The sequence below is a fragment of the Bombyx mandarina genome, chromosome 25 (genome assembly GCF_030267445.1).
Source record: "Bombyx mandarina strain Sakado chromosome 25, ASM3026744v2".
Lineage (NCBI taxonomy): Eukaryota > Metazoa > Arthropoda > Insecta > Lepidoptera > Bombycidae > Bombyx > Bombyx mandarina.
In genome coordinates, this window is record NC_143231.1 from 9746690 (window position 1) to 9762887 (window position 16198).

Sequence of the window (16198 nt, forward strand, 5' to 3'; positions counted from 1 at the left end):
CCCCAATCGTGTCAAGAAATTTATTGTAACATATGGCGAGCGGACTGCACTGCATGGTGCAATCTATACCGCATAAAACTTTTTTTTTTTAATTTCTAAATCTATTTAGATAAAAGTTAGCAATAAAGTAATTTTATTATGTAGTCTATATGGTGGATGCTGAGAAAGGGGCGGCCGATGGCTTGGGGCCTAGGACGGCCGAGACTGCAAATCCGCCACTGGCATTAATGAATATATATTTATAGAAATCGATCTCATCTTTCTATGTGACCTCAATCGACCTCGTCTGTCTGTTCATCAATAGAATATCTGAAATTTGTATGGTAACCATAGTTGAACGTGCTGTCTTACCTGTCTGATAGGTCAAACATCAAATAAAGACCGAATTAAACAAAATTAGAATACTTTTATTAAACAACAAAAACAAAATATAAACAGAACATTAAAAAGTAACAAAAAATAACAAAAACTAAAAACAACATAATTAGCAAGCATGGGCAATGAAATTAAACATTACCAACAAAATTTATATAAAAATAAAATAAATTATACAAATTATAGTGTCAGAACGTTGTGCGTACTTAAATACAGGTTATAAAAATATTGAACAAATAAAAAATAAATAAAAAAGTTACTTTTTTTTAATAATCACTTCAAAAAGAAATTATTTGACTTTCGGTTGAATGTTTGTTCTATTTGGTCTTTTTTTTCTTCTCAGCGGGTTTGACCGGTTTATTGACCGGTTTGTATGGGCCAAGCTCGAGCCTGACCAGCAGACCTCTCCACCAGGACTGCACTGTAACCGCGGCGTTGTTCATTTTCTCCTGGAATAAGCGAACCTCTTCTCGGTCGTCTTTGAACTTCTGCCAATTCTGCATCAGCTTCTGATGTTTCTCCAGCTGGAATACAATTAGAAAACAAAATGAATCTTTCGTATATGTGCCCCACGGATTCATTTTTGTAGAGTAGAGTATGCATTGTTGTACATTATGTGAACCCAATGAGTTTCTCGCCGGATCTTCTCAGTGGGTTGTAGATCTGGAGGTAGATTCTGCGAAGCACTGCTCTTGCTAGGGTTAGCGTTGGCAAACTCTATCAATAGGTCACAGCGTAGTTGGAATAGCCCATTAAGCTACCAGCGAATAGGTAAGGATTTTTTTTGCTTGCATTATAATAAAAAGCAAAATATTAAAGACAAGGACAGTCTTATCGCTAAAATCGATCTCTCCCAGAGAACGGTCAGGTGGAATCATCATGAAACATCATCTAAGGAAGGAAATTATTATCTATACTCATATATAAATCTACAGTAGTTTTTACGGATGTTCCGTTATAACTACTGAACCATGCATCCGATTGACTTGAAACTTGGTATCCATATCAAAAATACATGTACTTAATGGATAGGCTAATATTTATATGAGTATTGGACTCCCTACATCAGTTCCGGGGGCGTTAATGATGAGAATATTTGTCGGGGTGAGAAATAATAATGTTAATTTTAAATGCCCAGCGAAGCGGACGGGTACAGCTAGTGTATTTATAAAATCATATCCAACTGGTGTCCGCAATCTAAAATCACTTGAAATTTAAAAATACAAAATTGCAATAAATACTACCGTTTCCTCAAGCTCCACTCTCTTATCGAATATCTTTTGATGCTCATTCTGCTTGTGCTGTATCTTCAGTTCTATCTTTTCCATATCTGCGTCGTATTTGTTCATCCACGATTCAACTTTCGCGAGAATTTCCTTAATAAAAAAATGTTACAGCTCATTGCATATTTCGTAACAATTGTTGATTGTTCAAAGGTCCGTATTTTCGGCTAATTTTAATTGTTAGCATATAGCTCTTTATTTATTTTCATATTTTTGTATCGTTTTAGCCATTTTTAAAGTGGCAACCAGAGTTTAAATAATATACTTACTGGTGGTAGGACCTCTTGTGAGTCCGCGCGGTGGGTACCACCACCCTGCCTATTTCTGCCGTGAAGCAGTAATGCGTTTCGGTTTGAAGGGTGGGGCAGCCGTCGTTACTATACTTGAGACCTTAGAACTTGTATCTCAAGGTGGGTGGCGCATTTACGTTGTGGATGTCTATGGGCTCCAGTAACCACTTAACATCAGGTGGGCTGTGAACTCGTCCACCCATCGAAGCAATAAAAAAAAGAAACATATTAAGATCGAACAATGGGACTAGCTTTTAGAAATTTACTTAGGAACTTAGGGATTGTTTTTTGTTGTTGTTTGGAATGTTAACTTAGTTATCTATAAATTCAACTTTTTAAAACGTTCCATATTCGACTTTTCTCTTAATATTTTTGGTTTGGAGAATGAACACCCCTCCACGGTATTTCCTGAGCGCCATGATATGTTGCACTTCAACCGAGTTTCTAGAACAGTCTTCAACAGTAAGGCAAAGGTCCATGGGCGATGGTGTCCATACAATCTACCTACGACGACTGTAAAAAAAAAATGGCTAAAATTCTCTGCCATACAAATTTTCGATAAACTAGAAAACCTTTATATCTAAAAATATAAAAGAACTTTTACTACCTACTTAGATATAAAAGATATTTTATAGATATTACTTTATATACAAAAGAATGCTCACTCCGATCTTTATATTTAGGAGCAGTTCAATTTCGTGGTGGACTCTTTGCTCGCTGTCCATTCTGTGTTTATAGTACTCTATGGAGTTCGTCGGGGACGCTTCTACGTCGTTTATCTTTTGTACATGCTGTTCGGTGCGCGCTCGTTGCCAACCGTCCATGTAGCGGCTTCGAGCTTCGGCATTTATAGCTGAATCCTTAGAAATATTAAGTTTATTATCGTTAAAAAAAAATCATAATCACGAATGTTTATTATTCTCGCTATGAGATAAAACTGCATTCGGTACGATCCAGCGTTGATTTAACAATAGGTTTAATATGCAATGTCACATGTCGAATTTTAAAAGTACCTAAGAATACACCTTAAATTGGGTGGTGCTTTGAAAACTTGTGCAACAACGGATCTGGAAGCTTATGAAGTAAACTTTATATCGAGAAGAAGCGAAGTATTTCATTATTTCTCTAATTCGAATTGATTGCGTATAAAATCGCGGGGGCAAGTCTAGTTTTTTATTTTGTTTAGTCATTTGCACAAATCAATTAATTTAAATACTAACTTCAACTTGAGATTTCAGATGCTCAATAACAACGTTAGTATCGTACGTAACGGATTTGATGTGATTGCGTTGCTGTCTGTACTGCTTCATTAGTTCGCGAAGATTACTGGAAGTGAAAACTAGCTTATAAATTTTTTTTTATTGCTTAGATAGTTGGACGAGCCCGCCTGGTTTTAAGTGGTTACCCGAGCCCATAGACATCTACAATGTAAATGCTGCCACCCACCTTGAGACAAGAGTTGTAAGGTCTGTTTTTACAGTACAACCGTTCAACCGCGAAACAACGATCGTTGTTTCGCGGCAGAAATAGGCAGAGTAGCGGCACGTACTCGCTACCAAAAATCGACTTCGCCGAACTCGTCGCTTGCGACAAAGGGCTCGACGAGTAAATCGACCCATAAACACAGCCCACTGAGTTTCTGGCCGGAACTTCTCAGTGGGTCGCGTTTCCGATCCGGTGGTAGATTCTGCGAAGCACTGCTCTTGCTAGGGCCAGTGTTAGCAACACTCCGGTTTGAGCCCCGAGAGCTAGCCTACACGCTAGGGTAACGCTGATATAGCCTCTCAAGGCTATAGCTGCTTTCAGACTACGCTACACTATAATGCCATATAGTATAGCAGCGTACAGTTAGCCAATAATGTATAGTACAGTGCAGTGTGAACGTGTAACAATGTATGGTGTGCGATATTGTTGTGCTATGAACTATATACTATTATATTATAGCGCAGTCTAAAAGCGGCTTATCAGCTTAAGTAGTAAAAAAAGACATACTAGCAAAAGGGCTTATAAGGCTCACTAAAACGTGAATGTAACTCGACAGTCAGCGCCTTCGGGTAGTCAAATTCGTTGAATAACTATCCGAAAAGCAATTCATGTCTGGAATTTTCGGTAAAAATTCGTTTTCGGGAGGAGTTAAAGGAAATAAAATAAAAAAGACGAGGAAAAACTTCTATAAATTGTTGGCTAACTTTCGATTTTTTGCTTCCTCTTCTATAAGGTTCAACCGATTTCGCTCAATTGATGTATAATCGTTGTTTCTATCAGCCAACGCTTTCCAATTTTCTAGAAGGGACAACCCTAAATATGTGGCTATGAGTATGTCAGAAAACAATAATCTGAAAACGAAATATGATAATATCATTTTAAACAATATACATACATACATATTTATTGTCATTATATTATTTCCGATGTTTCGAATACTTTACAGTTGCCGTGGTCATTACCATGACAATAAAAAAAACCTTGTAATGATTGACGGTTTACCGTAAACACGATATATTTATTTTTATTATTTTTATTTACTAAACTCGATATTTAAATTAATATAACATAACGCTAGTTGGTATCAAAGTATGTATGTACTTCAACTTTACAATTTCAATATAATAATTTGAGATGTTATCTCAAATAACATTAAGAATATATTATTATGACAATGGCACAACAAATGTAGGTAACAATAACAATCGCACAGCTGACAGATGCATGCATGCTTGAAGCATTGTTTCGAAGTGTGAATGAAGTTCGAAGTTAGAAAAACGGCTATCCCGGCATTCCGACACACAAAAAGTGCACGTCTCAAGTCATGCGTATTTTATTAGTGTATATCTGTTACCCGCGGCTTCACTTGTGTGGTCAAGGAAAACTGTAAATATTTCTAAAGTCAATAAAACAATTTCACATGAAAACGGTTTTTTTTTGGGTGAAAATTTTTTTGGATATTTCAGTGGAATCGATTAAAATTATCACCTTAAATAGAATTACGGTAATTATTTGAACCTTTTCGACGTGAAAGAAGAACAAGCAAACAAACAAACACACTTTCACATTTATAATATTAATAGTCTGCATTCGATAGACAAAACGAGCTAAAGTACAACGTGTAAGTAGGTTATATATGATTGAGGTTATTCCCCATTAAAGTACCTATCTTTATTCAGTTTGTTAAGTTTATAGCTGGTACATTTAAGATTACTAGAGGTCCCGCAGTATGCGAAATTCGACTATAATTAATTGGAATTGTAAGTTTGTACAGTATTATGATTGTATTTTATACGTCTATAATCACAAATTTCGCCAAGACTACACTATAAAAAATATTAACAAAGACAAACAATAATTAATCTATTCTCAATTTGACAACAGACATCAAGAACAAAAGTTTGACAATAAATAGTATGCATGCGTGTGTGCGTCAAATACATGGTATGTAGTGTGTGTAACGTTTTCTTTATTGATTTAATGTATCTTTTATGCATTATTTAAAAAATATTAGCATTGTGCACTTCTTCTCTATATTCTCTATAAGTGTGGAAAATTTCATACTTCTCTGTCCGCGCAATTTTCGTAAAAAGGGATACAAAGTTTTTGCTTCACGTATTAATATATAGATTAAAGTACCTATCGTTATTCAGTTTGTTAAGTTTATAACTGGTACATTTAAGATTATTCGCGTCGATACTGTCGAGTTTGTCGGCAAACGCTGGCTGCTCTACACTGTACTTCTTAGCTAGAAGAATTGGCATGTCGCTAAAGGTCTTTTGTATGCGCATTTCACTATTGCTTTCGGCTGAAAAGTAAATTTATAGTAATTAAAAAAAACATATTTTTTTTGTGTCTTTTGTAGGTAACGGAATCTTGGAGCGTCATTTTCAACGACTTCAAGGAAACGGTATTGTTACATGACAAATAAAAAAAAACATAACATATTAAGAAAGGTATATTTATTCACCTAAGATTCGGTATGCAATTATAGCATCTTCAATGGCGGTAGCAAATAACTCTGAATAAAGATATTTTAAGCTGAAACAAAGGTAATAGTTTTATTTTATTTTCCATTTTTTTCCATCTATGTTACACTTATTCTAAAACATGTGTTTTATTGCAATTAGGCAGAGACGCTGGACATAAAAATCCGAATCCAACCAAGTACCTAGGAATATCGTCTTAAGCCATCTAATGCGTAAAATTACGTCTAATACGTAAAATGATTTTAAAGCTAGCCATAAAATTCGCGAGGTAAAGTCAGTCAGACTCCGAGAATTAAATCAATATACAACATGGATAAAAACAAAACGTTAACTCACCAATATTTATTTTGACCGGCTGTCGTTTTTGGTTTGATCTGAAATTGCAAAGTTTTAAAGCCACGCACACATGACAAACATTTCGGTATAATAGCCGGCAAACTTCGTGAGCATTTGTTGACGTACTGGGGGTAAGTTTGCGCATGGTACACTCACGTGCAAAAACATTATTTACTCTGCGTCATAATGCAATTAAATTATTAAAATCAACATATGTATTTATTTATATATTTATGAGAACATCAACAAAAAATATAGGTTAATAATTGTAATAATTTAATCTTGGGGTAAAATAGATATTCCTTCTATTAAATCAAAACTAGAGCTGTTGCCAGGTCTTGGTTCAGTTGAAGCGAAGCGGGTATTTGTAATTTTTTTTTTCGTTATCATAATCTTGACCATCATCATCACTGTTTTTATCACCCGAGTTGCTATCATCGTGATGAGTCAACATAGGGATCATCGGTGTAGTTTACAACTCGGTCGGTTCGGTCTACTTTTTTGTCTATAATTAATTATTATTTTTTGAAGATATTCGATTCGTAGTAATCGCATGTAATTTTTTTCAATTACCAGCTTCCGATTACTTTCTGTTTTTTTCCAGCTGAAGCCTAGCTCTTTCATAATTCGTCGTAAACTTCATACCGAGGCATTAAAATTTATATCTTCTTTAAATTTTTCGAAGCCTTTCTACGGTACGGAGTTTTGCTGCTTGTTATGTAGTTATTATGATTACATCTTTTTATTACAGATTGAACGAAACTATCCATTCCGGTAACTTTCTTCTTCCCTGATCTTTTCTTACCCGGAGTCCGAAACACGGCGAGCAAGCCAGAGCCTTTAGCTTCGTTAATAATGCACCTAACAGTACTCACGGATGTTTTTGTTGCTTCCAAAGTCTGTTTCAAGGTCATTTGCTCAAGAAGTTTTCCGGTTACTATACCAAATCGTGTACGGTGCGCAGAGCAGGTAACGTATTATCTATATTGTCCATAAAGTGTAATGACTCTTAACAAAACGGCATTAAATATGGCATTTTTTTCAGTACGAATGTTGACAAGTTGAATGCTCTTCTTGAGCAATTTATCACTAAATAGAATGCAGGGAAAATACCACGATAGGGCGAAGATCTTCGCACAGCTGGTGTTTTTGCTCGGAAGAGGGTCAGTCCGAATGTTCTTGTTCGGAACTTATACCGGCTTATGTCTAAGGCTTATATTTATATTTATGAAATTGTCGCTAGACCGGTTCTGGTTTGTCCGGATTTCTTCTCTTATAGATTTTCACTTTCATAAAGACTATACACCTATTATCAATAAATATGTCATAAATATTCTGTTTTCGAATTTGCCGTAGGAACAAAGACAGAATTCAATAAATACATAATTTACATTTAATGCCTTTGTACATAATTTTCCTATTACTCTGTACTATGTCTTCCTTTTATTGTATACATAAATAAAATAAAATAATAAACTACGAACCAAATTTGGAATTTGGTAAATTTAAAAGAACATAGGTAGGTACCTTTCATCTTGGGAATTTCGACGAAGTTTAAATCACGGGTTACCGGTTTTTTGAAAAGTATCAATTGCAGTAGAATTAAGTCGACTTATTCTCTAATAATACTATCGATTCTATTGTTTAAAGGGAATTAATCTTTGACCACAGGAAGTGATAATATAGTAGAAGCACCTTAGTTGCGAAGATAAGGTTGAACAAAACACATTGTGATAGCCGATTAATAAATAGTTCCCGTTGTCATTCTATTGCGAGAGCTACACGACACATACCTCTACCACACTTGGATTTGTAAGTGGGTTTCCGATTCTTGCGTCGCCTTCGATTCCGAACGCAGGAGGTATAAAATGACGAGACGTTGAATGTAAACTCATGTTTCCGAAATTATCATAAATTATTTATATAAAAATTTAAAGATTCGCAAAAAATAAAAATTAAAGAAAATTACAAAACAAAAAAAAGGATGTCCAAAGGATCTGTAAATTACGATATTAAATGACGTAGAAAAACATTGTATTACTGATTCGTTCTGTCAGTTTCAGAAAATATATTATTCGGTCAGTATCTTATGTAAATATAATTTACTCTTTGGTCAAGACTTTAAAAATATTTAATCTTTAAAAAAAAAAGTTATTTATAATCAGCACGTATTTTTCTGAAATACTTTCCGAACACTTACGAGACTTCTAGGTTGTAGCAATTACTTTGTAATCAAACGTCCAATATTTATAGGCTAATAATTGGTGGTAATACTGGTTTCACAGCCCTCAGAGTAGTCGCTTCCTGCCCCAAAGTCGTGGCTCTGTCTGAACAATCCATAAGGACAGCGTGGCTTACCTTGAGCAAGTTCAGTGACACCTGAGGCTCGATGGATGCGCGAAATTACGTTTTAATCGGTTCAAACCCAACGCAAGTACGGCGATTTCCTTCCCGACCAAAACAACCTCTGACCATTCCGCCTACTCATGCCGCTGAGTCGTGTTTCACTTTGAAAGGCGAGATAGTCGTTATACAACATAATTGAAGACATGAGTGGATGAAGGCGCTACGATACAATTTGTTAATTTTGAGAAAACTGGTGGTAGGTACCACTTTACTGGTGGTATGAGGCTGAGGAGCGCGAAAGGGAACGGGATGCCTCTTCGGCTCCTCAGCGCAGAAGGCGGGGTGGACGGCGCGTGCGAGAGGCCGCCGCTCAGCCCTCGTAGGGACTATCGAGTGCCGGGTGCGGGGGCGCCCGGCACTGTTGGTCCGGTGGTGAAGCGGTGCAAGGTGGCTCCTGTGCGCCGCTCACGGTGTGTCTCCCGAGACGAGGTTCTACGGGATTTTCCCGGGGATGAAATCCCGTCTTAACATCAGTACGGGTACCGCCTAAGGCGAGACTTTCGACGCGCATCGCAGTACCGTAAGTTTCGTGTAGTCGGTGTGGTGGAGCTCGATGGGGTTTAGTCGGTAGTCGTTCTGCGGGGCAAGTGCTTCGCGCGCCTTTTTCAAGGCGTAGTCTCCTGTGAGAAATTGGGGGAGGTGAAGGACCTTAGCCCTTCTCTTCTTCCCTTCTTCCTCTCAGGAGGCGCCGGAGTCCGACATAACCCGGTCCGTTACCCACCTCGACCGGGTATCCGTAAATGGTTTCCCCAGCGTTAAAAAAAAAAAAAAAGGACCTCTTGTGAGTCCGCACGGGTAGGTGCCACCGCCCCGCCTATTTCTGCCGTGAAGCAGTAATGCGGTTCGGTTTGAAGGGTGGGGCAGCCGTTGTGACTATACTGAGACATTAGAACTTATATCTCAAGGTGGGTGGCGCATTTACGTTGTAGATGTCTATGGGCTCCAGTAACCACTTAATATCAGGTGGGCTGTGAGCTCGTCCACCCATCTAAGCCATTAAAAAAAAAAAAAAAAACTGGCAACAAAATTTTTTGTTGCTTGTACTATTTCTTCGTACATAACTCCTTCATCACAATGCAATTTCTAAAAATAGCCTTTAAGATCGGAGTTTTAAGATCTAATATGGTTTATAGGTACATAACACTTTAATTCAACGTAAAAACTAAAAAATCTTAAAAATGGTCCTTCACCCCTTCATCCACTCATGTCTTCAACTGAAACTACGGCGTCATTTATTAATTTGAGTGGCGGTATTCACGTGGCAATGTCATCAGGTGGGCTGTGCGTTCCTTCACATAATCACACATTTCTTACGAACATCACATGTGATTTATCAACAATTTAGTCTTGTTCGTGTCTAAGGGGTTTACTATGCGTTGTCTATGGACGCTTTTTGATCTTAAAAGTCTTTGGAATAACAGTAAAATTCTTACTTCTGATTTTGAGGTTATCAGTTACAAAATGTACTTAAAAATATTTAAAAGACGTAAATTCCATTTTGTAACACGAGGCCCAAGTAAGTTTACATTACGAAGACTCTTTACAAAAGACCGACAGTAATTTCATAAATATAATGTTACGAAAGCGAGAAAAAAAAGAATGTTTTCAATTGTAAAATTTAATACCAGGAATTTGTCCACAAAATAACATTAAAACTCACAAACAATTCAAGTCAATTTGGTCTAAGAGATTTAACAAATATTAACTTTATCGTTGGACAAAATTATTAAAAAAAAAAAAACATGGTTACGTTGGTACGACAAATCACAAAATAAACCAACGATAAGAATTAAGACTAATAATATTAAAAAAAAAAAAATTATTAACGTTCACTATAATCTAATTTCTGTATAAAATTCAATATTATATTTCTTATACACACACAAAGAACTAAAGATTCAAATAATGCGTTTTTTTTATACCGTGGTATAATTTCTTTTTATTTACACATCAGTTGTTGTATTTTATAAATAACGTTATTCAATATATTACGGTTACGATATTCAACATACCGCTTCTGAAATAATGGAAAAACATAACACTGTCCAAGGAGTTATAGTTGGAAAGAAAAAGAATGCATACTGAAATACTTTTATACGCGATACATGTTTTTTTTAAACAACTTTGATATAAATTCAATTAAAGATCAAGTTATTCGTCTCTATTCGTTATTTACATTTTATATTTATAGTAATAAATAGTACAATAAAAACAATGTACATAATGAAAAAAATCTCGTTAACATGTTTCGAATAAATTCAGTCTTGGGTCGTTTTTATTCGTTTTCTGATCTAAATAATCGACTAACATAAATCGATACACTAAACTCTAAACACTATGTCCATAGATAAACAAAATCGTAGTGATTGTCGGATAAATCCTTATTAATAATGGTATATATTTTTTTCGCGGACTTGACTAAACTTATTTTTACAATCATCCCCCATCTTATTCATGTTTCAGTAAAATGTTTTTTATTGGAAATATATTCCAAAAATGTAGACAAAAACCGTATTAGTTTTGACAAATCGCAGGTGAGGTCAGACCTTAAAATGCTCTTCTTAAAAACAAATAAGGATCAGAAATATTTTTTAAATATGGTGTTACCCATATAATATCATTCCAGTGATTCAATTACTGTATAACATAGTATTGCATTACATCTTATTATACATATTAGTATTTTAAACCACAATTTTAAGTTAAAAATAACAAAAATAGTAACATACCTATGTACCAAACATAGTTTACTCTCCAATAAAATTTGACTTGTCAATACATTGAGTGTTGCCAGCTCAAATAAATATTACAAATCCGATTATGTCAATATTTTTTTCACAAATTACACTTAGACTTCAATGAAATAGAATATCGTAGATTAGGAGAGAAATATTAATTAAGAGACTTAAAAAAAGAAAACACAAGTACAGTTTTCACTATGTGATAATGTGTGAAATGAAGTTTTCTACGTATTCAGAGTGGGTTAGCATGACAAGAATCGGATTAGTTCATTGCTTGGCAATTAAAGAAAAATAGAGGTTGCGACAGAACGTAAAATAAATAAGGCCGAAAACGTGTCAGTTTAAAATTTTAAGACACTAAAGGTGAAACGTTTTTATATTGACTTCATTTCATTTAATCCGCTTGCATAAAACACATTGCAATAAGAGGCTAAAGTCGGAACGAGCCGCTTAGATCAGAACGATCACTTACTTGAAGACGGCTGGCCGCGTTCTTCTGCAACAAAAGAAAAAGAAAATATATTATTAACAAATTATAGGAAAAAATTGTATATTTATTCCGTTTTTATTTTTATTTTTTTTATTGCTTTGATGGGTGGACGAGCTCACAGCCCACCTGGTGTTAAGTGGTTACTAGAGCCCATAGACATCTACAACGTAAATGCGCCGCCCACCTTGAGATATAAGTTCTAAGGTTTCAGTATAGTTACAACGGCTGCCCCACCCTTCAAACCGAAACGCATTACTGCTTCACGACAGAAATAGGCAGGGTGGTGGTACCTATTCGTGCGGACTCACAAGAGGTCCTACTACCAGTTAAAATGGATTGGGACCGTTTCTACAGTGTGCAGGCTTCGGTAACTGTTTAACAACAGATATGTTCTGAGATCATCTGACAATTTTATCTATTACAGAAAAAAAAAACTAATTTGTTCACTTTTTAAGCCTTCGTCAAACAGAACGCGTGCTTAGCGCCGCGTACTTAACGTCGCGCTCTTTTCAGCCTTCGTCAAACAGAACGCGTAATTAGCGCGCGTCAGAGCGCTAAACTGACGGTATCATACCGTCACACAGAGCGCCAGCGCTATAAGCGCTATAGCGCTGGGTCTCTGTTTGACGAATGTTATACCTATAGTAGTACAACACATCTCGGCGTCTTAGCGCGGCGTCAGTTTAGCGCTCTGACGCGCGCTAATTACGCGTTCTGTTTGACGAAGGCTTTAAATATAACTATTAATTTTCCTGTCACCTTATTCCGGTTAACTTACAATCTATCTATAACTAGTCAGGTCATAAGTATTGTCACACAGTAAAAACTTTTCTTTTAGAATTCTGGCCACAAAAAAGTTTATTGAATTCGAATTTCGAATTGTTCATGAAAATAAAAATGTATACTTTTAGAATTTTACTCATTTTTAAATATGGAGTGGACGCTTAAAGAAGACCGTGTTGCAGTTATTGCGTTGCATCGTTGCGGTTACGCGCCAATTCAAATTTTTAACATACTGAAAAATTTGAATATAACCAAAAGATTCGTTTATCGTACCATCAAACGATACAATGAAGACTCTAGTGTAGATGACAGGTCAAGAAGTGGTCGCCCTCGGTCTGTTAGGACTTCAGCAGTGATAAAAGCTATGAAGGCGCGAATTCAAAGAAATCCCAAACGTAAGCAGAAACTGTTGGCCCTTCAGATGGGGTTAAGCAGAACCACGGTGAAAAGGGTGTTAAATGAAGACTTAGGGCTTCGGGCATATCGAAGAAAAACAGGTCATCGTTTGAATGCTCGTCTAATGGACCTGAGACTGAAGAGATGCCGCGCTTTGTTGAAGCGGTACGCGGAAAAAAAATATCGGGAAATTCTTTTTTCGGATGAAAAAATTTTTACCGTAGAAGAGAGCTACAACAAACAAAATGATAAGGTGTACGCACACAGTAGTGAAGAAGCGAGCAACCGTATTCCGCGTGTCCAACGAGGTAATTTTCCATCCTCGCTCATGGTATGGTTGGGAGTTTCTTAATGGGGCTTAATAGAGGAACATTTTTGTGAGAAAGGTGTAAAAACGAATGCAGTTGTGTATCAAAATACAGTCCTGACGAACCTTGTGGAACCTGTTTCTCATACCATGTTCAATAACAGGCACTGGGTATTCCAACAAGATTCGGCGCCAGCTCATAGAGCGAAGAGCACACAAGACTGGCTGGCGGCGCGTGAAATCGACTTCATCCGGCACGAAGACTGGCCTTCCTCCAGTCCAGATTTGAATCCGTTAGATTACAAGATATGGCAACACTTGGAGGAAAAGGCGTGCTCAAAGCCTCATCCCAATTTGGAGTCACTCAAGATATCCTTGATTAAGGCAGCTGCCGATATTGACATGGACCTCGTTCGTGCTGCGATAGACGACTGGCCGCGCAGATTGAAGGCCTGTATTCAAAATCACGGAGGTCATTTTGAATAAACTTTAGTGTCATAAGAATCTATGTTTTGTTAAGTTCATTTTGGTATATGAATGGTTACATAATGAATAGACTTGTTTCAATTATTTTACATTAAACATGTGACAGAATTTATGACCTGACCAGGTATATATAAAAATGAATAGCTGTTCGTTAGTCTCGTTAAAATTCTAGAACGGCTGGATCAATTTGGCTAATTTTGGTCTTGAATTATTCGTGGAAGTCCAGAGAAGGTTTAAAAGGTAGATAAATATAAAATGCTCGGAATTTTATTAAAAATAACAATTTCGTTTTTCTTATGATGTGATCCCCGTCGGACGGATTCCTTTTGTATATTTTTAAGTTTATTTTATACAAATGTTTAGTTTTTTAATTTATCGATTGAGGCACTACGAAGTCTGCCGGGTCAGCTAGTAAAATATAATAACGAAAACGTATTATGCGTCGCGTATTATGTAAACAAATTCATGAGCGAGTTATAAAAACACTTTTGGGAAATTACAAACAGCTAATGTATTTTTTATTTCGCTTGGGCAATTTTATGCATACAAAAATTATTTACACGCAAATCGTGTGTAAGAAGCATTACAGACGTCCATCGAGAAGGCGCGTTGTGTTGCGTAATATTAGTTACGGTTTTCCCGTTTGAAATCAAACAAGGAAAATGTAATCAGAATTCTTGTCTACGATATTCTTAAGGACGTCCCGCACTTATGCTCTTATGCACTTGAACAAAGCAAATATTTCAGCATACTATAGCGTGGATAGGTAGATGAGATAATGGCCCAGTGAGTAATAGGCATGCAACCTACTAGAAGATATGAGGTTCAGTTACCAATAGAGTATTGGAAAAGTACTTTTTCAAAAGGCATGTTCAAAAGGCAATATCACTGCAGTAACAATGACTAATGAACTGTTTGTTTTTATTTATTGATTTGTTTCTTAGTTAATTGTTTACTGGAGCATTATTATTATTGCGGGTTAAATTTTTATTACACAATGTTACTCCTTCACCGTGGAAGTCAATCGTGAGAAAAATCGTTCATTAGAAAAATTGGTAAATATTTGCCGGATTCGAATACCGGCACACTGTTTTTTCTTATGGTTGAAGGATTACTGGTGGCCCGGAGGCTTTTCCAGTTTCACCAGGACAGGTGGGCGAGCAAAGGCTGAGCCAGAAGGGGTTGTACAATGGTATCGCTTGGTAAGAGTGCATCGGCCGTATTATCATACTTTAGGTTTAGGCCACGAAGACTTTATGAAATCGTGGAAAAATCATATAAAATCGCTGGGCACGGCTTCTCGGAATGTTTCGAAGTCAATCGAACTCAAAATACACACTATTTTACTAGGAATATTTGATAACCATTAGTTATTTCATTTGGCGTATTCTGATTCCTCTAAGGTAGATATCACCAAATTATTTATGTTGCAAAATAGTCATGCGCATTCCGGTCTGAAGGGTATTTATTACTACTTTACAATAGACATGCGTAGTTCCGGACCGAAATAGTTCCTGGAACTATGTCCTCATATGGAACTATATCATTCAATCCGAGTTGTCAAAGCTAACATGTTCAGACAGTTCCATTTCCATTCCAAGTGTACTGTTATGCAGGAACTACGAACGCGTTGAACATGACGGACATGCGGACATGATTAAAGCATAGGTATCGCGCGGCGCGGAGGCGTGGCGCGGCGAGTCCACCCGAACGAGTCCCGAACTGACACGAGTCCACGTAAAGAGATAAGGCGAAATATGGCGCTAATACGAGGGAGTGAGATGGAGCGCGTGCATGCAACTGCGTGTGGAGTTCTTTCACATTACATTTTTATGAATATTGAAGTTATGTTCTACGACCTACGTGTTACAGTCGATAGTTGAATGAATTAAAATGTTTTGCTTAGGATTTTGACCTTGACCATGCATCATTCCTAAGAGCACTTAACCTTAAGTGTTTGTAGACCATTTCTTAGAAAATCATAATAAAAAATTAGAGAATTTTAAAACATTCACCACTTTCGCTAGTTTTGTTAGCTACATTACGTAATGAAAATAAAATATATTGTTATCTCGGTTATGGGAAAAAGGTTGTTAAGCTAAAACGAGCTCAATATGTTGTATATCAGAATAACGTGGTATTTTAATTGACAATTGATAGGTTATAGTTTCCGGTGCATCGTACAATACATTGAAAAATAATGAAAATAGTAGAATAATTGAAATTATGACAAAGTGGAATAGTACATTAATAAATTATGAAACAAACTGTAACAATGAACCTAAAACTAAAAACCTTACAAAATAATAATTATAATGATGCCATCAGCGG

General features: G+C 36.3%; 2 protein-coding genes across 2 annotated transcripts in view; both read right to left on the bottom strand.

Annotated features, from left to right (window-relative positions):
* Positions 1 to 119: 119 nt before the first annotated feature.
* Positions 120 to 9182, bottom strand: LOC114246463 (dynein regulatory complex protein 9). Its single transcript, XM_028178983.2, has 9 exons — positions 8052 to 9182; positions 6259 to 6296; positions 5904 to 5974; positions 5573 to 5741; positions 4138 to 4284; positions 3169 to 3274; positions 2614 to 2808; positions 1620 to 1751; positions 120 to 899 (listed from the first exon to the last, which is right to left on the bottom strand). Exons 1-9 carry the CDS (start codon positions 8151 to 8153, stop codon positions 693 to 695), a joined length of 1167 nt encoding a protein of 388 aa, XP_028034784.2. The 5' UTR covers positions 8154 to 9182; the 3' UTR covers positions 120 to 692.
* Positions 9183 to 10266: 1084 nt separating this feature from the next.
* The window catches only part of Hph (HIF prolyl hydroxylase), a 31239-nt gene continuing 25307 nt past the window's right edge, over positions 10267 to 16198 (bottom strand). The window contains exon 7 of the mRNA XM_028178959.2: positions 10267 to 11901. Coding sequence (XP_028034760.1) covers positions 11870 to 11901 — 32 coding nt within the window. The 3' untranslated portion in view covers positions 10267 to 11869. The remainder of the gene's footprint in view (positions 11902 to 16198) is intronic.